At 33.2% G+C, this 26250-nt stretch overlaps 12 protein-coding genes across 12 annotated transcripts; 7 read left to right on the forward strand and 5 right to left on the reverse strand.

The window, feature by feature from the left end:
- Positions 1–25: 25 nt before the first annotated feature.
- On the reverse strand, positions 26–2241 carry DFA_03918 (uncharacterized protein; the record flags this gene model as incomplete). The annotated part of the gene is made up of 6 exons (XM_004366271.1): positions 26–370; positions 437–604; positions 671–928; positions 1030–1284; positions 1367–1450; positions 1537–2241. 6 exons carry the CDS (start codon positions 2239–2241, stop codon positions 26–28), a joined length of 1815 nt encoding a protein of 604 aa, XP_004366328.1.
- A 281-nt stretch (positions 2242–2522) lies between these two features.
- On the forward strand, positions 2523–4818 carry nagB1 (glucosamine-6-phosphate isomerase; the record flags this gene model as incomplete). Its single annotated transcript, XM_004366272.1, has 4 exons — positions 2523–2857; positions 2939–3589; positions 3676–3902; positions 3968–4818. 4 exons carry the CDS (start codon positions 2523–2525, stop codon positions 4816–4818), a joined length of 2064 nt encoding a protein of 687 aa, XP_004366329.1.
- A 697-nt stretch (positions 4819–5515) lies between these two features.
- Positions 5516–5943, reverse strand: DFA_03920 (uncharacterized protein; the record flags this gene model as incomplete). The annotated part of the gene is made up of 2 exons (XM_004366273.1): positions 5516–5730; positions 5862–5943. The coding sequence occupies 2 exons, from the start codon at positions 5941–5943 to the stop codon at positions 5516–5518; spliced, it is 297 nt and encodes a 98-aa protein (XP_004366330.1).
- A 418-nt stretch (positions 5944–6361) lies between these two features.
- DFA_03921 (uncharacterized protein) lies at positions 6362–6772 on the reverse strand (the record flags this gene model as incomplete). Its single annotated transcript, XM_004366274.1, has 1 exon — positions 6362–6772. One exon carries the CDS (start codon positions 6770–6772, stop codon positions 6362–6364), a length of 411 nt encoding a protein of 136 aa, XP_004366331.1.
- A 254-nt stretch (positions 6773–7026) lies between these two features.
- Positions 7027–8248, forward strand: DFA_03922 (uncharacterized protein; the record flags this gene model as incomplete). Its single annotated transcript, XM_004366275.1, has 3 exons — positions 7027–7047; positions 7084–7142; positions 7177–8248. 3 exons carry the CDS (start codon positions 7027–7029, stop codon positions 8246–8248), a joined length of 1152 nt encoding a protein of 383 aa, XP_004366332.1.
- Positions 8249–8700: 452 nt separating this feature from the next.
- Positions 8701–9849, forward strand: DFA_03923 (uncharacterized protein; the record flags this gene model as incomplete). Its single annotated transcript, XM_004366276.1, has 1 exon — positions 8701–9849. One exon carries the CDS (start codon positions 8701–8703, stop codon positions 9847–9849), a length of 1149 nt encoding a protein of 382 aa, XP_004366333.1.
- Positions 9850–10811: 962 nt separating this feature from the next.
- DFA_03924 (uncharacterized protein) lies at positions 10812–11390 on the forward strand (the record flags this gene model as incomplete). The annotated part of the gene is made up of 1 exon (XM_004366277.1): positions 10812–11390. One exon carries the CDS (start codon positions 10812–10814, stop codon positions 11388–11390), a length of 579 nt encoding a protein of 192 aa, XP_004366334.1.
- An 86-nt stretch (positions 11391–11476) lies between these two features.
- On the reverse strand, positions 11477–16436 carry DFA_03925 (uncharacterized protein; the record flags this gene model as incomplete). The annotated part of the gene is made up of 7 exons (XM_004366278.1): positions 11477–13513; positions 13588–13821; positions 13889–14180; positions 14244–14471; positions 14540–15064; positions 15158–15630; positions 15708–16436. 7 exons carry the CDS (start codon positions 16434–16436, stop codon positions 11477–11479), a joined length of 4518 nt encoding a protein of 1505 aa, XP_004366335.1.
- Positions 16437–16724: 288 nt separating this feature from the next.
- Positions 16725–17219, reverse strand: DFA_03926 (uncharacterized protein; the record flags this gene model as incomplete). Its single annotated transcript, XM_004366279.1, has 1 exon — positions 16725–17219. One exon carries the CDS (start codon positions 17217–17219, stop codon positions 16725–16727), a length of 495 nt encoding a protein of 164 aa, XP_004366336.1.
- Positions 17220–18246: 1027 nt separating this feature from the next.
- On the forward strand, positions 18247–19058 carry DFA_03927 (putative glutathione S-transferase; the record flags this gene model as incomplete). The annotated part of the gene is made up of 3 exons (XM_004366280.1): positions 18247–18270; positions 18368–18759; positions 18872–19058. The coding sequence occupies 3 exons, from the start codon at positions 18247–18249 to the stop codon at positions 19056–19058; spliced, it is 603 nt and encodes a 200-aa protein (XP_004366337.1).
- Positions 19059–19505: 447 nt separating this feature from the next.
- Positions 19506–23011, forward strand: DFA_03928 (uncharacterized protein; the record flags this gene model as incomplete). Its single annotated transcript, XM_004366281.1, has 8 exons — positions 19506–19800; positions 19901–20154; positions 20261–20510; positions 21329–21385; positions 21478–21580; positions 21688–21893; positions 21970–22320; positions 22401–23011. The coding sequence occupies 8 exons, from the start codon at positions 19506–19508 to the stop codon at positions 23009–23011; spliced, it is 2127 nt and encodes a 708-aa protein (XP_004366338.1).
- Positions 23012–23176: 165 nt separating this feature from the next.
- On the forward strand, positions 23177–26224 carry clasp (CLIP-associating protein; the record flags this gene model as incomplete). The annotated part of the gene is made up of 4 exons (XM_004366282.1): positions 23177–23359; positions 23434–24486; positions 24565–24894; positions 24962–26224. 4 exons carry the CDS (start codon positions 23177–23179, stop codon positions 26222–26224), a joined length of 2829 nt encoding a protein of 942 aa, XP_004366339.1.
- Between the last annotated feature and the right edge of the window lie 26 nt (positions 26225–26250).

Here is a 26250-nt window from a genome sequence, read left to right on the forward strand (position 1 = left end):
AAATATTGAATTAATTAAGTTAAAGTTAATTGTATTCGTCATTACATTCATCAATAAAACCATAACCATAATATTGTTCAATGAGATCCAAGATTTCAAAATACAAAGTTGAAGTGTGGTTGAGGCTATACCGAACAATGATGGAAATGAGTGTTCCTTGTTGAAGTGAATGTTTTGGTATGATTTGATTTGATAATACATAATGAATAACTTCGTAGTTGGGATACCGGGTATCAACTCTTAAAGCATTCTCTGTACACTTTTCGGTCCGGTTTTCATAAAGGAATTTAACAATCTCCATTCTACCATTCGAAATTGCCTTTTCTAATGCAAGTGAAGTGCATCCTTCTGTACGATTATAATGTAAAAACTAAAAAGATAATTGAATAAATATTGAATCAATAAGCTTTTGGTATAAATAGATACGAATACAAACTTTTAATATTTCAAAATGACCTTTTGTGGCGGCAAAATCCATAGCATCAGTTGTGCATCCCTCTGTACGGTTCTCATGTAAGAACTTTACAACATCATAGTGGCCCGCACTTGCCGCATTATTCATGGCATCTATTGTGCATTCTAAAGTAGTATTCTCATGTAAAAACTAGTTAATAAATAAATATTGTTAATATATTAATATTCGAATATTGAAGTGACTGGATTCATTTACCTTTAATATTTCAAAGTTTCCATCATATGCTATATAATCCATTATATCAGTCCATATATCAGACTGTGATGAATAATAATTTTGATAAAGGAAATGAAATACTTGAGGATTCTTTGCCGATGATCGCAGAGCCTCAAATGAACACCCTTGCGCAAGATGTTCATGAATAAATTTGATAATTTCCAAACTACAATTATTCATAATGGCTTGATTTATAGCATAATCTGTACATCCCTCTGTTCTATTTTCATGTAGAAACTAATGAATAATACAATTGTTTTGTTAATAATAATAGGTCTTTTAAAAAGTATATATATATTGTATATTTGTATATTATTATTATGATTGATCAAACATACCTTTATAATATCCCAGTTACCTTTTGAACATGCATAATTTAATGCACTAGTGTTACAACCTTCTGTACGATTATAGTGAAGGAATTTTAAAGCTTCAATATTCTCTTTATATGCCATAAAATTCATAGCCTTGACTGTGCATCCTTCGGTCCGATATTGATGTAGATATTGAACAATTTCAATGCCTGGTCCATCAACATCTGCGTAATCCATCGCATGTGTAGTGCATCCTTCTGTTCTATTTTCACTCAAGAACTATCAATTCAATACCAAAAAGTTATTATTAGACACATGTATTTTGTTTGGTTGGTTGGTTTAGTTGGTTGATGATACATACCTTTAAAATTTCAAAATGACCTTTAACTGATGCATGATCCATAGCTGATGTTGTACCTCCTTCTGTTCGGTTGAAATGAAGAAACTATAATAAATGATGATTAATTAGTTTGTATTTATATGACAGTCGGTCCGACTGTCTGATTGATTGATTGATTGATTTATTCTTACCTTTACTATATCAAAGTGGCCATTTCGAGAAGCTTCATCCATTGCATTAACACTACAAAGCTGTGTTTTAATATCACTCAAGTAGATGACGATATCTAAGTGTCCGAATCGTGCAGCGATATCAATTAGATAGGGATCTACTAATTCTTTAACGAGTTGACCATCTAGTAGTAGATGTAGTATTGATAGATGACCATGTTGAGCTGCCATTTCAAGTGTACCTGATAAACCAATATTGGGAAACCGTTGAATGAGATACTCTAATATATCTTTATGACCATACCTCACAATACTCTTTGTCATGTATCTATCAGCTTTGTTGTTTTGAGGACTATAATCTGGATACCATTCCAAAAGATGTAAGAGTGTTTGTAGATTGGCATTGGGATGCATACAGTATCTACTGATCACATTCAATCTTCTTTTAGTCAATACGCTGTCGATTGGAGGTATATAGTGTTTGACAAAACACCATGGCATTGCATAATCTGATATCATTGCAAGATGAGGTAAAGATACAATATCCTTTCCCTTCTTTACATCGTATCTCTTTGGTGGTGTAGCAGTAGCAGTAGCAGTAGCACCACCGCCATGCACCAATGATGATGACGACGATGATGAAGATATCTCTTTGATTTGATTGAATATTACATGTCTAATCCAAGATAATCGAAACAAGGTTTGAAATGTTATAATCGTCGTCATAATTATTACAAAGTATAGTCATATGATAGATGAGTTCTGCTCAAGAAGTTGGATACCAGCTACAGCCTGGGACAGACCATCAGATGTCGTCGGGATTCCCAACTCATTTTAATTAATTTTTATAAATTTTTAAATGTTCATTGGCAGTGATCAACACTTTGTTCAACACCCATTATTGCGGTGGCAATCATCGAGAGGTCAACAACCAAACCATCAAGTTTATTATTTATTTATTTATTTACATTATTTATTATTAAAGAGAGAGAGGAGAGATATATACAATGACAACAAGTGGAGTTTGTACAGTTAGAGATGACGGTCTATTTGATTGCACCAAAGACTTTAGATCTAGGGAGAAGCTACCAACCTATGTGTATAAGCATCCCGAACAAGCCAACACCTTTATCTCTAGCGAGATTGTCAATATCATCAAACAAGCTAATCAAGAGGGTCGTGCATGTGTCATTGGTTTGTCGGCCGGATCAACACCCACCGGTGTCTATGATCAGCTGATCAATCTATGCAAAGACAAGAAAGTCTCTTTTGCCAATGTTGTCACTTTTAACATTGATGAATATTATCCAATCTCTAAACGTACTATTCAAAGTTATTATAGGTATGAGACGATGACGATGAATGTTAAAGAGTATAATGATAGACAAAACTTACTAACTTTCTAAATATGTCTATGTGTTAGATTTATGCAAGAAAACTTGTTTGAATCGATTGATATTAATCAGAGTAATATCAACTTTTTAAATGGAGAGATTTCAGCTGATCAAGTTGAACAACACTGCCAAGACTATGAAGAGTTGATCAAGACCAAGGGTGGTATTGACGTGTTGCTCTTGCCAATTGGCAAACGTATCGGTTTCAATGAGGCTGGTACCGACAAGACCTCCAAGACACGTCTCATCGACATTGAACAAAACACACGTATCGACGCTGCATCTGACTTTTTCGGCACTGACAATGTGCCACACCAAGCCCTCACCATGGGTCTGCAGACACTCTACAACGCCAAGCGTGTCATTTTAATGGCCTTTTCCGAAGGCAAGGCTGCCGTAGTCCAAAAGACGACCGAGGGAGACGTCACTACCGCCGTCCCATCATCTATCTTTCAACAACACAAAAACTGTCAATTGGTGATTGACGAGGCCGCCGCCACCGAACTCACCCGTTCAAAGCAACCATGGACTATCCACGGTACCACCACTCCCGTCCAAATCAAATGGACACCCTTATTGGCCCGTAAAGCTGTCATTTGGTTATCACTCAAATTAAACAAACCAATTCTTAAATTACAAGAAGAAGAATATCATGATAATAATTTAGCTTCTTTATTAAAGTATGAAAATATATGTTTATAGTTATATTTATATATATTTAATATAATATTAACAAGATTATTTTTATTTTATTTTAATTCTGTAGAGCATATGGTCCATGTCCAAATTTAAATCTTAAAGTATTTAGATATTTACAATCAACTATTTCAGGATGGCCAGGAGGTAGACCAATCCAATCACCACCAAAATCACCAGCTGGTCTTGGATTAGGTCCATTGCCAATTCAAGTACAAAATGATAATTGGGATACCCCTTCCGTAACCTCTTTACCAGTTTCAAAAAGAGTTATTGTATTTTCTCCACATCCAGATGGTAAATTATTAATATTTTGTTATTAGAATAGAATAGAATATGTATTAACTTTTTGCTTGTTTTAGATGATGTAATTTCAATGGGAGGAACATTTATTAAATTATGTGATCAAGGACATCAAGTTCATGTAGCATATCAAACATCTGGTAATATTGCAGTTTGGGATGACGATGCCAAGAGATTTGCCAATTTTGCTCAAGAGTTTACAAAGTTGTTTGGCTTTGATGAGGCAGCCAAAAAGAAGGCTCAAGACATTGAAAACTCTGTCGAAACATATATTCAAGGCAAACAACCAGCAGAACCAGACTCTCGTGAAATCCAATTGCTCAAGGGTCTCATTCGTCAAACAGAGGCACGTGCTGGTGCCCGTTATGCCGGTGTCCGTCCCGACCGTATTCATTTCCTCGACCTTCCATTCTACGAGACTGGTGCAGTCAAGAAGAAACCATTGGGCGAGGAAGATATCCAAATCATGGTTGCATTCCTCACCAAGGTCAAACCAGAGATTATCTTTGCTGCCGGTGATCTTTCTGATCCACATGGAACCCATCGTGTCTGTCTAAAGGCTATCTTGGCCGCTATCGACCGTCTCAAAACCGAACAGTGGATGCGCGATTGCCAGGTATGGTTGTACCGTGGTGCATGGCAAGAATGGGAGCCAGAACGTATTGAAATGGCCGTACCAATGTCTCCACACGAACTATTGCGCAAGAGAATGTCCATCTTTAAACATCAATCCCAAAAGGATATCCCAGCCTTCCCAGGCACCGATAAACGTGAATTTTGGGTTCGTGCAGAGGATCGTAACCGCGCCACCGCCAAAATCTACGATCGTCTTGGTCTCACTGAATTTGAAGCTGTTGAAGCTTTTGTAAGTTGGTCTGTCGATAATAAATATGGTACTAATCCAATTTAAACTTTGGAAAAAATTAAATAAAATTAATTTATAAATACAAATAATTCGTTGGCAATCCTTTTCTTTAAAAATATCTTGATTTTTTTAACTTGTGACGTTTCTTTTTTTTTATCCCAGCAACCTGATGTTTAGAATGATTCGTCTTGAAATATATGATAATAGAGACTTTTCATTACTTAGGGTTTTTAGGGTCTTAGGAATTTTGTGCATAAATAGAGTCGTCATACTTTGAATGAATCTCATTAAACTCTCTCATCACGGAACCCGTCCACCGAGTAGTCTGAACTGTTGCTTTGCTTCTGTTCGTAATAACCGCCGATCCTCGGTCACAATAGTGGCTTTGGTGACGCAAATCCCCTCCTAACTGGTTCATATAGAACTAGCTACCAAACTACTCGAGACGTTCCGCAATCACAAAATCCTAACAATCCCTAAACCTGTTTTGTTTTGGAATTATAATAGATAACATGTTTTTTTACTCTCTCATCACGTGACGCGTCCACCGAGTAGTCTGAACTGTTGCTTTGCTTCTGTTCGTAATAACCGCCGATCCTCAGTCACAATAGTGGGAAGCAAATCCCCTCCTAACTGGTTCATATAGAAATAGCTACCAAACTACTCCAAGACGTTCTGCAATCACAAAATCCCTAAACCAGTTTTGGAATTATAAAATGTTTGTTTATATAGATAAACATGTTTATTGTCTTGTTCTTTTGTGACCTCTATGTTCTTCCTCTTCCTCTTCCTCTTCTTGTTCATCTTCCTCATCCTCTGGAGGAAAAGCATCTACAGCATCTTCAACTTCTTGGTCATCGTCAACATCATAGCCTACATCGTAGTCTTCTTCACCTTCCTCTTCATCCTCTTCATCTTCATCTTCATCATCGTCATCGTCATCGTCGTCATCGTCATCTATATTAATTGGGAATGCCTTCTCAACAAATCGTTGTATTAGTTGATCCTTTGTTAATTTTTGTAACTGTTCTCTGTATTTTTGTTTAGGTGTTAGACGTGACAGTGGAATTGACTGTAATCGACGATACATGGCCATTGCAACCACCCGAATATGTTTGCAGTCTCCTCCAACCGGACATGTGCAGCATGTTTCAACTTTGCCGTGGTCATCCATATCGATAGTGATTTTATATTTCCCAAGCGTCCCTGTCATGGTTGCCTTTACATGCGTAAATCCACATTTGATAAACTTGGGCGACGAGTAAACACCTTGTGTACCGTCACCCAGATCATCACACTGTTGTAGTGTTAGATCTTTGAGTGTGCGTTGCACCATTGTTATTACTTTTGTTGATGGTCTGTCTAATTTTAAAACTTTAATAGTTGTTTAGGATATTAAAAATAATAATATAATTATCATACAATAATGAAAATCGTATGATCATTATTATTATTTGATCTGACACACATAGTAATGTAAAGTAAACCCCTCCCTCCCAACTAGCTCCAACTCACTCAGTAAGGAATTATTTATAAATTATAATTATAAATTGCCTCTTTATTAATAATATTATTATTAATATTATTATTATTTCCTTGATCTTTTGTAACCTCTATGTTCTTGATCTTCCTCTTCCTCTGGAAATGCATCTTCATCATCTTCATCTGAGTCTTCTTGATCATCGTTATCATCATAGCTTTGTTGTTCGTCGTCATAGTCGTCATCTTCATCGTCATCTTCATCTTCATCTTCTTCATCATCTTCTTCATCATCTTCGGCATCAACATTAATTGGGAATGCCTTCTCAACTAACCGATCTATTAGTTGATCCTTTGTTAATCTTTGTAACTGTTCTCTGTATTTTTGTTTGGGTGATAGTCTTGACAATGGAATTGACTGTAATCGATGATACATGGCCATTGCAACTTCACGAATATGTTTACACCATCCTCCAACTGGACATGTGCAATATGAGGTAACTCTACCATTGCTATCCATGTTGATAGTGATTCTATATTTGCCTAGCGACCCTGGGATAGTAGCCTCTACATGAGTAAATCCACATTTTATAAACTTGGGCGATCCGTAAACATCATGTGTACTGTCACCCATACCATCACACTGCTCTAGTGTTAGATCTTTGAGTGTACGCTGCACCATTGTTGTTTTGTTTAGCTAGTACTATCTAATATTATTAATAGTTATGCTGCAGTTTATACTAAAAAAATAATATAGCGCCAAAACAGTTAAAAATGAAAAATCATTTATTAATAGTTTGATCTTACAAGATTCTCATTCTTTGTTTTTAGGGTATGGAGAACTCATTAGTATATCTCTTTTTTGATCAATCAATTGTTATAAAAGCGTTGTTTGTGGTTGTGATCATTAAGTTAAATAAATAGCGAATCAATGGATCAAGAACGTATAGAAAAAGTTAATAACATATTAAAGAAACATTACCCAACATGGCTTGTTGACAATAATGTAACCATTAAAGATTGTTCAAAAGGATATGATAATGATGTTTATGTAGTTTCAAATCAACAAGATGACAACAATCAAACAACAATAGTAATAAGAATACCAAGAAAAGATGGAAAAGATCAAGATAGACCTGCAATGCATGCCGTTAGAATGCAAGCACGTGTTATGGAGCGATATAAAGGGGCTGGTGTCCCTGTACCAAGTGTCTTGGCACGTGACGATGATCGATTAGATAGATATATGATTGAATCATATATGCCTCAGGCTGATCTAAGCGAGATCTATACAGAGTTTCCATTCAAAGTACCCGTTGATCAAAGTAAATCAACCTTTCAAGAGGTAGGAAGATTATTGGTAAAAATGCATAGTGTAAAGACGGAAAAGTATGGTGGTATGGTACAAGAAGAGGAGGATCTACCACACCGACCTCTGCGAGGAGAGTTGGATCATTGGATAGAGTATTTCAGCGATTTCATGGAATCAGCTAAATCATGTTTAGAAAAGAATCTCTTTGATACCAAAAATATATTGCAAGACTATAAAGATGGCGATCAAGTCTATAATATATTGGACCAATTCTATCAAGAGGTATCTATACATTTAAAAGAATTCAATACACCATGTTTGGTGCATGCAGATGTTTGTAGTAATAATATTAGAATGGTTAAACTTGAACAAGGACAAGGACAAGAACAAGAACAATACAGAGTAAATGGAATAATAGATTTTGCAGATGCAATTAGTGGCGATGGTTTATATGATATTGGTAGAATACTTTCACATGTCTATGGAGATTGGTCATTTATTGAATATATAGAAAATGGATATTTTGAAAGTGACAACAAACAATTTACAACAACACAAACTAAATTAATCAAATTTTATGCTTTATTTTTCTGTGTATGGTTATTAGATGTAACAGGTGATAATCAAAGTGATAATACAAAATATAATATAATCTTGAATAATTTATTAAAATTAATAAAATAATTAAAGCTATCACAACTATGCCTACGTTGCTGGAAAGAGTCCTACCATAACCCCAACTTTTTGTTTGGCTAAAATTGTCTAAACACCACTTTTTCATTCAATGCACCCCAATGTTTCGGTAAGCGGTCCGACCGTTGTTATGTCGTAATATACACAACATTCATCACTTACTTATTATAGTCGAATACAACAAGAGAGAGAAGCCAGAGAGATTAAATTTCATTGTGTCGTTTTATAATAGGACGGTATTATACAATCCATAAATAGAGACACACAAGTATCTATCTACCAGCTAATAGATGCTTTTGGAAAAAAGTGATGGAAATCCATTTTACAAATTCACACTATAAAAGAATAGAGTTTTTTAGGTTAGTATTGATATATTAATTTAATTTGTAAAACTAAATATTAATAATAATATTAATAATACATATTATTTAAAAAATCTATATATGTATACATTTACAATTATAATCATTTTAATTTCAATTGCCATTTCATTTTCAAGTGTTAATGCAGCATTTTGTAATGATCCAACCAAAAACCAAAATTTACCATTGCAGTGTCGTACTGCTCCAGCTTGTGGAAGTATTCTGTCGCCACCACCAATCAACTATGATTTAAAAAAGGTTTGGTCCTACATTATTGCACCCAACGTTGATTTCTATAACAACTTGACCCGCAAGGACACATTATTGTTGCAAAGCAATAGTATAATCCTCACCGACTTTGCAACTTGGACAGACAAGAATGCACTTGCTTTGTTGATTTGTGTCGCCCATTTGAACGGTGCTCAAGTTCATCACTGGGTTGGCTTTGATTGTGGAGCCAAAGTAAATGGTGTCTTTACCTATCCTTGTCAAGCCTACATGGCAAACAATGGGTATGTAGCCGATGTTGGATTGGTTTCTAGTATGGGTGCCGATGGTTTCAACATTGATTTTGAAGGTAGCTCTACCTTTGTTCCACCCAACACTTTCAAGAATCAATGGATGAAGACTATCTACAACTATACCAAGTGGATCAACTACTATGTCGTCTCTACTGCCGTCCCATGTCACTATGACCAAAACCAATGGAACACTGATTACAGTGACTACTTTTTTGCCATGTGTTATGATATGGGTGGTAATGATGGAATGATTCGTTCCAATTCTCCCTATGATACCGTTCGTAATGGTATCACTACTTGGAAGGCATATGTAAACAAACCAGGAAAGATTGTAGTTGGTCTTCCACTGTACTCTTACTTTGCCAACTGTGGACCCATGGACTATGGTCTCTATGGTACCACATGCAACTACAACCCAGCATCATATCCAAATGGTCTACCATCGATTGGGTTAAATGGTATCTACAATGCTATTGGTACCGCCTATTTGGTTGGTGATGGAATTACATCAAACTCTAGAACACCCTATGTCAACTTGATGGCTTCCAATGATGCCATCTCCCAATACCAATACCAGTCACCATCATCCATCTATCAAAAGGTTTTGGGGTTGGGTGTTGGAGGCGCTGGTTTCTTTAGAGTCGATCTTTTAACTGGTCTTCCACTCTCTGTCATTAAAGCTTATTATGTTTCTGCTCAAAGTCTTTAAAAAAAAAAAATATATAGATTAATTAATTCTTTAAAGTTGTTGTGTAATTAATAATAAATAAAACAATCTTTTATCTCTTCTTATCTTACATTTGATTGTCTAGTGATGACGATCGTCGGCGGCTGGTGCATTGGTGGCTGAAATGAAAGAGTCTAGTCTAGTGCTTTTTTGGGTAGATTGAGTACTTGAAGTGGAAAGAAAGGCAAAGTACACAAAAAAGCACTAAACTCTTCAAGTCAACATCTCCTCCAAGAGTGCAGGGACCAGATGAAGCAGAAACATTAACTGACTTGAAAATGATATGTCGTGCTCCAATCATCCAAGCAATTAACAAACATCAAATTTGATGTTAAGTTTAGACGCCAAGCATAAGATGAAGGTGAGATCTTTGAATATATAACTTGACTTGCTAACTATATAAATTTAAATAAATATATATCTATTGTTACAAAATTATCTATAAATTGTGATTTGATTAAATGGATCTATTAATGAGTGCAATTCGTTCATTATATACCTAATACAATATTTTTGTTGTCACTTTTAACACAGAATCTGCATCCTCCAAGTACTTGCTGTTCTTGTTCTGATCCATCCTTCTCTTTGGCATAGATTCTCTAATGATATGTTGTATATCTGTAATGCTTTTTCGTCTCTGTTAAAGTCTCGTCTTTTAATTTCATACCAATATATTTAAATATTTAATGACTCAGATGCTACCCATTATAATGGAAGGTTTTGATTGATGACGGTGCAAACAAAACACACTAATAATAACAAAACACACTATTATTTCTTTCTCAAGTTCTATTTCTTTTCTACACCTCTTAACAAATGTGTGTGCGTTGGTTGATGTCAAACACAAACAATCATTAAAGCTATAAAAGATAACTAGTGACCACATTCATTAATATAAAAGAAAAGACCAACAAGTTATCAATTCAATTCGATTCAACTCAATCATGAAATCAAATCATTTAACAATCATATTATTATTATTGATTGGTATTGCTTGTATTGCAACTATAACTAGTGCTAGAGATGTAGTCGTTAATAAACAAAGTGGTTTACATCAAAATAATAATAATCATCATGGTCATGACCCATCAGCTGCATCATCTTATAGTTATTCATCCTCGTCATCATCTTCCTCTTCTTCCTCTTCTTCTTCTTCTTCTTCTTCCTCAACAACTACAAAGAAATCATCATCATCATCAACAACCAAAAATTACAAACAAAAACAACAAAACCCTGGAAACCAAGTTGGAGATGGAAAAGAAGATAATATTGTAACTGTATTGAATACATGTCAAGATGGAATATGTGAAACTGAATATTTGGTCAATAGTGTAGAGGAACATTCTGAAGTACACAACTTTGTTTATACATCATCTAAATCTAGAGATGGTGTATCAATCTCTTACTCTAATGTTAATGGAAAAGAAACACTTAAAATGAAAGGTGCTCCAGACAATATCTCTCAACAACAAAAACAATTTATAATGAATGAATTTAGAAAAGAAATGCAACAAAAAAAATAAATAATAAATAATAACTAAGTAAATAATAAATAATACTAATATATTTAAATTTATATTATAATATAATTTGTAAATTTCTTTTATTATTAATAATAATAACTATTAATTTTATCAATTTTAATAAAAGGAAACTTTTCTGATAGATCTGCAATAGTGGTGTCATTGGGATCATTGAAACATGGATTGATTGATATTCGCTTGAGTTGGCTTGTTCTATAGAGAAGCTTTTCTACAATCTGTATGTATTCTCGTTTGCGTATTTGATCGAGAATCTCCAATTCTAAAATATGTTGCAACGAGTCATAGTTGTTGTCCAATTCATCAAAGATGGAGGGTGTCCAATCGTTGACAATGAGTCCCTCGAAAATGACATTGTTAAAGACTATGACCTCTAGGTTTGGACAATTACGAAGCAAACTGGGTAGATCCTTCAAGATACATCCATTGAGGACGATACGACGTACCAACAACTTTGGTATAAAATGTGACGAATTGGAAAATATACGCATATTAGTTGGAAAGCCAAAACAGTCGAGATTGACCAGTTTTTGGAGTGTATCTCCCATATTGGATTCTTCAGACGAAAAGTTGGGCAACTCTAACGAGGTGATACGAACGAGTTGTTGGGGCTCCATTAATTGGAGTAAATTAGTGATTGATCGACTAGAGATTTCTTTGCAACCACCAAGTGCAAGACTTGAAAGACGCTTGCAGTCAAACAAGAGGTCGGCAATAGACTCCTTGACATTGGTGTAGGACAGATCGATCTTTTCTAGGCGAGGCAGACTCGACAAAATCGTGTAGATGCAAGTATTGGACAGCGATTTACAATGACGCAGTGACAACTTTCGAAGGGGTGAATCAGCGTTAAATATACAGTGTTTCGAAGAGTTTGGTGTGTTTGTAAATGACATGGGCACCGTAAAGAATGCTTGGTCCGTGATATTCGAGTCGACAATCGCCAATTGAGTCAATCCACGACATTTTTTAATAATGGTTTGATAGATTGTATCCAATGCCGCTGTTGTTGAAGATGATGATGATGACATCGTATTGTTGCAAGGAAGTAAAAGTGGCGATAAAGGAGGAGTTGGTGAAAGAGTGTTGGATGATGTTGCGCATGGTGACGACCAAGAACTTAAATGTTTGGAAATAGAATGAAAATTTTCACTTCTTGGTGAACTTCTTGGTGAACTTGATGGCGATGACTTTTGTTGTTGTTGTTGTTGGTTATTACTATGTACATTTGTTGTTTTTAATATTGGTATATTCAAATTTCCACCAATTTGATGATGTTTATAATTAAATGTTAAATCTGATATATTATTATTATTATTATTATTATTATTATTATTATTAATTTGATTCATTTGATTCATATGATTATTATTATTATTAATATTATTAATTTGATTCATTTGATTCATTTGATTATTATTATTATTAATGATAGTGATTTTTGTTAATTTTTCAAAATTTAAATGTTGAATTGGTTGAAGAACATCAATTGTTAGATTTGGATGAGAAATGGTAAAAGAGGTGAGTTTGGTTTCCTTGAGGTATGGAAATATATCCGTTGCAGATGATCGTAATAGATAGAGTTCTTGAACATGTTTAACCATATTTCGCATCTCATCTTGTTGTTCTCTGACACTTTGACTAACGTTTTTAATCTTGATGTTGTCGAGGATGAGCCGATTTGTGACTTTTGGTAGTCCGTCTGTTTGTAGACTAATACCATCAATCGATTCCTCAATGTGGAAATTGTCGAGTACATTGCTAGTACTAAACAACATCTTTCGAATATTGTCGTCTTGAGCCTCTTGTGAAAAGTACCATAAACTCTTTACCTTTTTCAGGTTGTCTACGACAAGATCGACAAGTTCTTTTTTACGATTTTCAAAGGTGATCAATCTAATCAACGATGTAATTTCATAGTTCTTTCTCTTTTCCAATCCAAAGCTGGGAATGTCTTTTGATGCTCCACTATCAGTATCGACAAAATCACTTCCACTAGTACCATAAACTCCAATCAATAACATGTCTGGTATAATTTTGTTTGTCAATATTTCATTCACTAGTAATGCCTCTTGAAGAGAATCTAAAATTAATTTTTCATTTGACTAGAGAAAAAAAAAAGTTAGAAATGAACATACAAGATATCTTGTTACCAAAGTTTGTTGTAGAGTTTACATACATTTTCACCTTGGAAATATAAATTTGTAATTGAAATGTGTAAATTTATAATTGCCATTAAACACAACAACTTGACATCCTTCATTTTTGTATATTTTGAATCGGATATGATTACTCTGGCCTTTAAAAGATTTGAAAGTGACTCTGACCAATTGGTTAATGTATAACTCTTTAATAAATAAGCATATGCCAATTGATAAGCTATCTTTTTTGATGATGGTACTGATGATCTTGCCTAAAATAAAAATAAAAAAAAAGTTAGATAAATCGTCTTTTTAATTTTGTTATATTTGTTTTTTTACCTTGTGTAAATTTAATAAAGATTGTTCTAATAATAAATTGATTTCAGTTATACTATGTTGATCTGATTTCATCATACTTTTGATTGAAATTAACCCCAATACACCTCTTGCATAATCTATAAAACTTGGATATTTTTCAACTGATCCAAGTTCAATCACATCATCCTTGCCAAGTATTTGGAAATCATTTAAATAGTTTTGATATGATACTGGATTAATTTTTATATTCAACATATCAATTAATCTAACTATTAATAATTTTGTATCAATTAAATCTCTTAAATTTACTCGTCTATAAAAAAGAAAAAAAATTAATTTTTTACGTTTATAACTTTAATTGATTGATTTTACATACTCTGAAAATGTATCATAAAAATAAGATTTATCTTTTGTTTGACCTGCAACTGGGATGGCTGCGATAATTGAATGTTTTAATTGACCTTTTTCCAAACTCATCCAAAATTTGTGATGTTTTGGATCACTACCAAATATATATTGAAATATTCTACCAATAATATCTTTTGGTATTGAATGTGTTGAATCAAATCCTTTATATTTTAAAAATTGATCTCTTAATTGTGCTCTAAATAAATATAAATATAAATAAATATTTCTTTTTTCTTTTTCTTTTTTCTTTTTCTTCTCCTTTACCTAATAACTTTTTTTAAAATTCTAGCAATTGCTTCTGTTAAAATTAAAGTTTTAAAACCAAAATTATCATTTTGAATAAGAGTTGCAAAATAAAATAGATAACGTAGATTGATTCCATTGAAATGAATAAAATCTATCAAGTTTCGAACTTCAAATGCCTTTTGTTGATAGATGTTTTGTTGGTCGATGGTTTCCTCTTCCTCGTCTTGATCCTGTACATGTTCACCAATAATATGAATTGGTAGTTCTATAAATGAATTTTTACTTTCAATGGTCGTTGGTCTTGAATTCTTTTCATCATCTTGTTGATTTAAAATTCCATTATACATGCTACTAATATTCGAAGCAATTGGCGGAATGATATCAATAATCAACGTATCTGTTGCCTTGATTAAATTCTTTGAGTCATCCCGTCGTTCCAAAGGAACAGGAATGCTAGATGACACTATAAATCCATCTGGATTTAATTCTTCTGGATAATTTGCTACCAATTCTGGTCTCATTAATTCATAAAATTCTTTACATCTAACGAAATTAAATAAAAATAATAAAAAATGGTCATTAATATAAATATATATATATATAAACCATTTCTCTTCTTGTAATTCTTATTTGTACCTATATTGTGCCTGAAAAAAATAACAGGGAGGAAAAGTTCTGGCAAGATCTAAAATATAATAAGAATTGTCAGAAGGAGTTTGATGAATTTCAGTGTCAAATGGCGTGGCAACCACTTGATTGAAATGTATGTGATTCTCGAGATTTAATTTTGCGGCGAGATCGTAAAGGGGTACAATGATGAGTTCGTCGTTGCACTCTATTGGCACTCCACCAACATCGGTACCGTATCGAATGGTGGAAGGTTGGTCTTTGCCAGTAGGAACAATCTCTGGGATGACTGGTTGTGCCAACAGTCTCTGTCCTTGGTAATCAATCATAACCATCAGTGGAAATCGAATAATACATCCATCCAAACTATATTCTTGATAATGATTCAATGATTTCAATTCATGTCCAAATGTCTTTTGTACCTTTTCAGTTGATCCACCATAAATTCCACGTTTATCAACTGGAAATTTAAATAATATATTCTAAATAAAACAAAATAAAAAGAATAATTAGTATACTTTTTGATTATTATTATATTATCTCTTTTTTAATTTCTTACACAAACAATGTATTTTTCACCACCAGCAATACCATGTTGATTTGCTAAAGGGATTGATCTTTGATCATTTGATTTATCCTTTTCATTGATGATTACTTTGGCATGATCATTTGCAACATGTCTAAATTCATCTACCAATTCACAAAGCAATTGATACTTTTGTTGTTGTTCCAAATCAGTGGTTTGATCCATCTCCATAATCGAATGGTATCTATCATTCCATTCATAACGAGGTATTTGATTGTATTCGGTTTTTCTACCTCTTATATATGATCTTATAAGTCGTTGTTGTGTTGATAAACCACTACCACCACCACCACCACCATTACTACTACTACTATTTGATAAGACTGAACTACTCATATTACCCAATGAAGATGATTTCTGATGAAAACCACTTGTACTTGTACTACTACCATTACTACTATTACTACTATTTAAACTTGATTTTAAAGAGTTATTACTATTATAAAGATTTTCATTACTATTATTAATATTACTACTATTATTATGATTGTTGTTGTTGATGATGTTATTTTTATTAAATGATCCCAATTTTGATAATATTGCAGGTATTAATGGTCTTGTCATCCTAGGTGAAGATGATGATGATGAAACGGGAGGTGGTGAAGTAGCAGTAGTAGAAGTAGTCGATGTTGTTGATGTTGTTGATGTTCCACCACTACTAGAAGTAGAAGTATTATTATTATTATTATTACCACCTTTCATTCTATTTCTTTTCTACTACTCTACTCTTAATATCATTCCTCCTTTTTGATAATCCCTTCTTCTTCTTTCTCTCTCTCTCTCTCTCTCTCTATATATCCTTTATGTATGTATGTGTATGTTTGTTAAAAAAAAAGAGAAGTGACACAAGCTTTGCTTTCAAATTCTTTCTTTGGTACCCAAAAATTATTAAAATTTATTTTTATCTTTTTTTTTTTTTTGATGATGACCTTGCTTGGTGATGTCATACCAAATCATGTCTTGTCTTGGGTGTATTTAATTTAAATTAATTTAAAAGTCAGATGGAGAACGACCACCTGAAGTAGAAGAAGAAGAACCATAGGAGAATGGAGTGAACCCAGATGAACTAGTGCCGGCGGTATAGGTTGGTGGGAAGTTGTTGCATGGGTTGATATACAGTTCTTGTTGGCCGTGTACGTTGTATCCCCAGGTATGAGCCTGTCCGGGTTGGATGGGTGTTTGTTTACGCCATTCGACCAAGTCCCATGATTTGCCACCGTTGTTGGTTGTCAGTTCCCATATATCCTTGATGTAGCTGCCATAGATGCCAAGGTTGATGCTACCAATTGCATCTCGTCCATAATTGGTGAGACTGCAGTTGTACTGCGTCACTGGCAGATCATACTCTGTCCATGATTTTACATAGTAGCATCGGTTGGTCAATGGACAACTGGTGGGCGGAGGTGGTCTGTTGAATCCAGCGTGTCCTCCAATAACCAACAATAATACACCAACAATAATTAAAAATATCTTTGTTATAAACATTTGTTCTATAAATCTCTTTCTCTCTTTCTCTCTCTCTCTCTTTGTCTCTTTAGAAATAAATATTAATATTAATTCAATAAATATTCATTCCATATGTGTGTTCAATTATTCCCACCGTTGTATTTTAGAATTCTCGATTTATACAATCCCCCCACCATTCCTTCTTCTTCTTCTTCTTCTTCTCACTACTATTATTTTCTCAACATACATTTAATTAATTTCTTCTTCTTCTTTCTTGCAAGTCAGTATAATAATGAATATTAAGGTAGAAGAGCAACTCTAATGATTTCGAATTGATGAATGCATTAAATATTATAATATTAATTATATCTGACTGACTGAACTGACTGCTGGTATTGTATTCTATTCTGTTTCTGCGACTGGAGTGGGGTACTACTACTTTTCACTACTACAATGCAGTGAGTTGAAAGATAAGAAGAAGGTGTGTCGCAATAATGTATGTGGGGTACAATCCATTTTTTGTACTATTCGCTACAATGCAGTGAACGAATAACAAACAGTAGTAGTGTGTTTGTTAAGATAGATAACAATGTAATCATCATCATCGTCACGGATCACTGATCACCCCCCAATTGTATGTGTGCATCTGTTTCATTCAATGCACCATGCAAACCAAAAGTATTCCCTTGAAAAAATAAATAAACAAAAAATCAAAAAAAACATCTTCTCGTCTTGGCTCTTCGTCAATAATTTTTTGACCAACTCTTCTCAAATCTATTTCTATTCTATTCGATACAATGCAGACGTGGAGACTTGTCCTTTAAAGTAAATAGATATTCTGGATAAAATAATTCGAGAGTTTAAAATATTCCATGGAATCTTTTGATGTGTCGGACAACCATACCATCAAGCCATCGGATCACAATGTATAAATAGATGGTGGAATTATTTAACTATTCAATATCATCAATTCACAAATACAAACAAATATAAATCTAAACAATAACAAATAATAATAATTATTAAGTTAATCTTTTTTTTTAAACACACATAAATTATTCTAACAATGTCACAACCAACTTTATACTATGTATGTATTTAATATTAAATAATAATAATTATGTCTTTTTGGAAATTGTCTAATAAATAAATAAATAAATAATTTTGTTTTGAATTAATTTATGTAGTTTAACGGAAGAGGTAATGGTGAATACCCACGTCTTGTCTTATCATTTGCTGGTGTCCAATTCAATGACAATCGTGTCAATGGTATCGATGATGCTCTCAAGACACGTCTTCCATTTGGTCAACTTCCATTCTATGAAGATGAACAAGTACAATTGGCTCAATCAAAGTCTATTGCCAGATACGTTGCTCAGAAATACAAGGTTGCCGGAAAGAATGAAGTCGAAATTGCTCTCTCTGATGCCATTGCTGAAAGCATCTATGATATCATCAATCCATTCTCTGCCGCCAGAGGTGATGCTGAAAAGACTGAAAAGTTCAAGACTGAAACAGCTCCAAGATTCTTAAACAATTGGGAATCATTACTCTTAAAGAATGGTGGAAAGAACTTTGTGTATGTATTACAACCAACCAACCAACTAACCAATACCCAATCATCAGATCTTATTACTTTCAATATTCTAATATTCATATTATTATTATTTTCTTTTTCTCTTTTCCTTTAGTGGTCAATCATTTACATATGCTGATGTTGCTGTATTCCATGCATTAGACTTTTTAAAGTTTGTTGGATTAGAACAACTCGTCGATGCCACCAAGTACCCAACTCTTACTACATTGTCTAAATCAGTCTCTGAAATCCCATCATTAAAGGCTTATTTGGATAAGAGACCAACTGATTCAAAGTTCTAAACTTATAAACACACACACACAAACATATTATGTATATATCTCTCTAACAATTAAATAAAATATAACTTCACAAAAGTATACTTGCAATCTTTGAAAACAACAACTAAAAAAAAAAAAATTAAAAAAGCCCAGTGCTTGGTGTCATGGAAAAGTCGACCTTTTATTAACATGTAAGATTATTTAATATTATCCCTTTTTCATTATTGACTTTGTGTCGTCTATATATTATAGTATCTATATCTAGACACACACAGACTAGTTTATCTTATCTTTTTTTATTTATATATATATCTACACAAATAGTAATCATCATTAATAGATAACAAGTCAACATCATTATATATATATTTATAGTAGATAGTCAGCAGTTAGTTAGTTAGTTGGATAAAAGAAAGATACATACACTACATACACTACGTACACAAATAAATACATTTTTAAAGGAGAATGAGAACCAAGGGATGCACAAAATGTGTAATCTCATCGATCGTTATCTGTACGAGTGTATTTACAGTTGGTGTAATATTATTGGTGATGGGCTTTATTAAATACAACTCAGAGCCACCTCCACCACCATACATGTGGAGTGTCGATCTATGTTCTACAGGTAAATTCAATTGGGTAAGCGATGACAACACCAATGAAGTCTGTAGACCAATGGTCGAACAAACATTCCAAGTATCTTATCAAATCTTGGGTGAATCTATCCCATACGAACCTGTTGTTTATGTAACTGATAAGGGTATGCTACTATTATAATTATAATTAAAATTAGATTAAATTAGAATACACTATGATAGACTAATAATATGTATTTTGATTTGATTTCATTTGGTTTCTAGTTGAAGGAGAGATTAGAATATCTCATATCGTTAGTGGTAGAATGATTTACTCTGTTGGAGGAACTCTTTCATCGATGGAAAAGGAACCCTATGCCATTGGCGGTGGCCAGTTGGTAAATGTATATAGAAATGGATCGCTTGATCAAACCGAAGGAGATTATATAACAGAGACCTGTACAAATTTAGAAACTGGATGCAAATATGAACCAGCTAGATCATTACATGAATATCATCTAAGTTCACAAACCGTTCATGTAAGTCACAAATATATATATAAACTATAGTAGAGAAGGAGAAGTAGTTGACATGACAGACTATGTATATTTATTAAATTAATTGATGATTTATTTTTTTATTTAGATGGAAGAAATACCAGGTGACGGATCAGAGATTACAGTACAATTAAAGCTTTGGACCAATTCAACGAGAATTACATTCCCAGATGTCTTTATCGAGTACAGAGTAGCAGGTAGAGGACCTGTTCAAGACACGGGTTTAATACTTTTAATCATTGGTGGGTTAATGGCCGACACAATGCCCGCTGCATTATTCTTTTTATTACAACGTTATTATTACCGACAACCACAGCCTGCCAATGAAGATATGGCGGGTATGATCCCTTTAATGGATATGAATTAATTCAAATAAATCAAATAACAAAAAAAAATAGTAACAAATATAATATTATATAATAATAATAACGCAACAACTTCATTCATTTGTTTCAATCAAAAATAATAATAATAATAATAATAATCACAATATTTATTCCAAAATGGAATGGAAGGAGGATATCATCCACCTATCTATTTTTGATCACGACAACATTCGACACATTGTTTGAATCATTGTGCAATGAAATGAATATACTTCTCACAATTTTGTGAAGGGGGTTTTAGGAATATCCCACCGAATATAATTATATCCAATGAAAGTGTAGGACATCCATCCATCCGCCCATCCATCTTAACAATCCAACCTTTCGTTTACCATTTCGTCGCATCACTTCGAAGTGAACCTCTCGGCAAAATAACAAGACGACTCTATCCCTGTGAAAATTCAAAAAAAATCTGGGCATGATAAAGCCATTGATGGCACACGAAATTTCATAATGGGCCACCCGTCGAAATTCTGATCGTCAATTTGAACAATAACGGGGCGAATTGAACACAATGTTTCTTTTTCCCAACTAATGATATTTTCGAGAGAAAGTCGCATTCATCCACAACCCTTCATCACCCACACTACCCAACCATTCTACAACATTCAAACCAAACACTATTTAAATATTCATCGTTTTATCTCTTTTTGTAAAGTTAGTTGTTATAAAAGCAAAGAGGTGATTGTATAATCAGTATTAGTATTATTAGTAGTACTATATATATATTTATAACAACATGTACAATAGTAAATCAATTTTACTTTTAGCTTTAGCTATTATCAATTTAATAGCTCAATCTTATTCACAAGGTGTTCCTGTTTATGGTAAGTGAACTAACTATAATCAAATATATGTTTGTTTGGCCAACCCTAACCCTCTCTAATCTATTTACATATATATATATATATATATATAGTCATGATGCCATTAAATACATTAAACAATAATAATGAAATAACAGATTACCAACAAACCTATCAACAATTAAGCTACTTGAAACAGAATTCACAAGTTGCTGGGTATGTATGCAATAATATTATATTATAATATAATATATCTTGTCAGGTCAAAGGTTGTCATTGATTACTAATCATTGATTGATTGTTTGTTATTTTTTGATATATAGTATAATGATGGATGTATGGTGGGGATTAATTGAACAAACACCACAACAATACAATTGGACTGGTTACCAATCCCTATTCCAAATGGTATCTCAAATAGGGTTGGATATCAAAGTGACATTATCATTCCATCAATGTGGTGGAAATGTTGGTGACCAATGTGATATTCCTCTTCCACCTTGGGTTATAAATTATGGTCAATCAAATCGTAAGTCTACACAAACAATGAATAATAATAATCCATTGATTCATTCTAACCAACTTTTTTTTTGTTTATTAATTAGCTGATATATTTTATACTGACCAAAGTGGTAATAGAGATCAAGAGTATTTATCATCTGGTATTGATAATGAAGCATTGTTTGGAGGTAGAACTGGTATACAATTGTACAGTGATTTTATGACTAGTTTTAGGGAGCAATTCAATTCAATGATTCCAAGTGTCATCAAAGAGATTCAAGTTGGATTGGGTCCAGCTGGTGAAATGAGATACCCATCCTATCAACTTGCCTATTGGACTTTTCCAGGTGTTGGTGAGTTCCAATGTTATGATAAATACCTGTTGGCTCAATTGGCTGAAGCTGCAACTGCTAGTGGTAATTCTGATTGGGGTTATGCTGGTCCAAATAATGCTGGTAAAAATCAAAAGATTATTATTACATATTATTTATTATTATTTAGTATTCTAATAGTCTTCATTTTAAATTATTATTAGGAACATATAATTCATATCCATCACAAACACAATTCTTTACAAGTGGAGGATACAATAACTATGAATCACAATATGGACAATTTTTCTTGACTTGGTATGCCAACACGTTGATTACGCACGGTGACCAAATTCTTGGCAACGCTAGTTACATTTTCGGAGGTAGTGGTGTGGCTCTTGCCGCCAAGGTGTCTGGTATTCACTGGTGGTACGGTGATCCTTCACATGCTGCCGAGTTGACTGCTGGCTACAAGAATGATCAAGGACAAGCTTACAATGTCATCTCTGACATGTTTAAAAAGCACAATGTCTCTTTTGATTTCACATGTCTCGAGATGACCGACGATGAACAACCATCTTACTGTGAATGTCGTCCACAAGAGTTGGTTGCCCAAACCAAGCAATCCGCTCAACAAGCAGGTATCGGATACAGTGGTGAGAATGCACTCCCACGTTACGATCAAGGTGCCTATTCTGAGATTGAAACAGAATCGACGCTCTACTTTTTAATCGATGGTTTCAGTTATCTCAGACTTTCCAGTGACCTTTTGTCAAGTTCCAATTTCCCTCTTTTCCAACAATTTGTTTCAACTATGAAATCTCTTAGTGGATAGAAAGAAAGAAAGAAAGAAAGAAAGAGAAAGAAAGAGAAAGAAAGAGAAAGAAAAGTAAATAAATAAACTTTGTTGTATTTAATATTCAAATTTTTGAGCGCCAAAAATTTAGTCGTTGTCATTTCCAGGTGACCAAACCTTTTTTCCTCTCTTTTTGTTATACTAATGTGTCACGGTTATAACATTGATGTAAATGAGACAACAGAGTTAATACATCATATATATAACAGCACAATGACAGATCATTTAGAAGAGATTATAAACCTGATTGTATCAGAAGACCAAAACCAAATTTATAAAGGGTATCAATCTTTGATTGAATATCTCAAAACACATACCGTCGAGGATGTATGTATCATAAAACTATATTTCTTTTGTTAGTATAATACTAACCAAGTCGCCCAACTCTTCCATATATATAGAAACAAATAGTATATAATATATTTGAATACATTGTATTTCATTTAGATTACAATGTTTTAGTTGAAAATCTTAATAATATAAATAATAATAATAATAATAATAGTAATACATCAACTAATAGTAATAATAATAATAATGACTCAATGGTAGTGATAATTGAAGATGATTTATATACAATGACAACATCATTGAATTTTGAATTAATTGTTAAAGTGTTGGAAGCTTGGAGTTGTTCATTGGACTATTTGGAAGGTTCACAAGAGGATATAGGATTGTTGGAACGTGCCATAAAGTCCGTTGTCACTAGATACATTGGTAACAAGAATCCAATGTTGTCTGAAGCAGTAGATACCATTGTACAGGGATTGATCAAAACATCGTATGCTAGTGATGTGGTGTTGGATGGGTTGTCTCAATCAATTGTCGATTGTGATTGGAAAAAGAGATGGCATTCATTGGTACTCCTTTCAATGGCCGTTACAACATCTAGTATTCGTCTCTCGGAAAAGATTATTTCTCAACGTGCTGAAATGGTTCGTGATATCGTGTCACTTGTAAACGACCCAAATAGACGTGTTGGAGAACAGAGTCTTCAATTGTTAGAGTTACTGTATACAGAGGATGGATCAGATGAATTCATTCACCAATTCATCCTCAATGACATTACATTGGATAATCAAGTAAAACAATCAATCTTTGAAAGATTAGGAATTCAAGTTAAATTTGTTGATGAAGATGGTCATGACATTGAACAACAACCACATCTCCAACAACACCAACAATCAGATCAATATGAATCACAAAATAATAATAGTTTTAATAATAATAATAATAATAATAATAATATGTTCCTCAACAATCATTCCTATGATCATAGTTATAACTATAATAATCGATCAGTTGAATCTGTCACATCTGCATTTTCATCCTCTTCCACTTTTTCAACTCATTCATCATTTGATTCTGGTATTAAAACTAGTAGTAAACCAATTAAACAACAACAACAACAACAACAACAAATGGATCCATTTGGTTTAACTTTAATGAATAATGTATGTAAATTAAATATAGAATTATTAATTTCTTTAAATTATTTAATTATTAATTTTCTTTTGTTTTAATTTTTTTAGGGTATTAATGAAAGAGAATTTGAAAGAAGAACAATGGATATTATTGATAAATTATCAAGTTCAAGTGTAGATTGGGATATTAAAGTTAATAATTTATTAAAATTCCAAGCATTGTTGGGAGAGGGAGTCAAGGATTTATCAAACTTTACATCGCTTTTCCACAAGATTCTCGATCCCCTTTTGACATTGACCAAGGATATTAGATCACAACTTTTAAAGGAAGCTTGTAACACTGTGACAACGATTGCTCAGCAACTTGGTCATTCATTTGATCCATATGCTGATAGATTTATTCAAGTTTTATTAAAGAATGTTATTGTTACTATTCAAGTATGTTTAAAATATAAAAAGAGAGAGATAAATATAAAGAGAAATTAATTAATTTTCTTCATTTTAGGCAATTGCAGAAGCAAGTGATAAATGTATAAAAAATATTATAGCATCTAGTTATTCAACAAAAATATTACCTAGATTTACAGAATCATTGGTTGGTGGAAAGAGTGCAGTGTTGAGAACACGTTGTAGCGAATACATACATTTAATGCTTCAACATATTCCCAAGGAGAGTTTGGATAGCAAGTTGGTACTGGTCGAGCCTGCCATCAAGGCTGGTCTCGTAGACAGCAATCCAGACGTACGTGCCACCTGTCGTCAATCATTCCTATTGTATGCATCCAACTGGCCAACCAAAGCAAATGAACTGTACAAACATTTTGATCCAAACACTAAAAAAGCAATTGATAAAGAAAGACAATCATCATATCAACCTCAACAACAACAACAACAACAACAAAAAGTGACAACTCCCTCTACTTTAAAATATAATAATAATAATGTAAATAGTATCAATAATAACCTCCACAAAAATTCACCAAAGAAAAGATTACAATCAAGTCAAAATATCAACAGTAGCAGTAATAATAATAATAATAATAATATGAATCCAAAAAAACAAATGAAAACAATGATGGATCAAGAAAATGGATATGGTCAACTTTCAAGTTCATCTAGAAACCAAACCATTCCATCACGTAGTGTTCTTTCATCTCTACCAACCAATAGTAATTCACCATCGACAACCTCTTCATCCATTGCAACTGCTGCCAAACTTGGAATGTCATCTTTAACCTTGTCCACCACATCTAACTCATCGTCATGTTCATCTAATAGTTCAAATTCATCACTCACTGACAAGAGAGCTGAATTTATAAATAGAATTATTCAATCCAATAATAATAACAGCGTTCCAACAAACAACAACGGTCAAATGTTATTAAATAATGTTTATTCACCAAAACTTACATCAATTACCAATTTACAACCAACTAGAATACCAATATCAAATCCAACCGTTACATTGACTCCTCAACAACATCATAATCATCATCAACATCAACATCATCAACAACTGTATACGTCCACTTCTTCATTGTCCTCGGTTCCTACTACAAACACCACCACAACAACATCAGCAGCTACACCATCTCAACAAAAGGAAATTAAAAATTATGTAGAAGATTTAATCAAAGGGAAAAGACAAGCATCACATCTTTTACTACCATTATCAAACGGTTTATCTCCAACTGTTGCCAAGGCTCCAACCTCTAGACCAAAGTCTGTCCACTTTTCAAATGAATTAAGAATTGATGATTTATCTTAACACTTGAAATAAACAAAAAAAAGTAT

The sequence above is a fragment of the Cavenderia fasciculata genome (genome assembly GCF_000203815.1).
Source record: "Cavenderia fasciculata unplaced genomic scaffold Scf_Dfasci-G-b-285a01.f1-5, whole genome shotgun sequence".
NCBI classification, from domain to species: domain Eukaryota; phylum Evosea; class Eumycetozoa; order Acytosteliales; family Cavenderiaceae; genus Cavenderia; species Cavenderia fasciculata.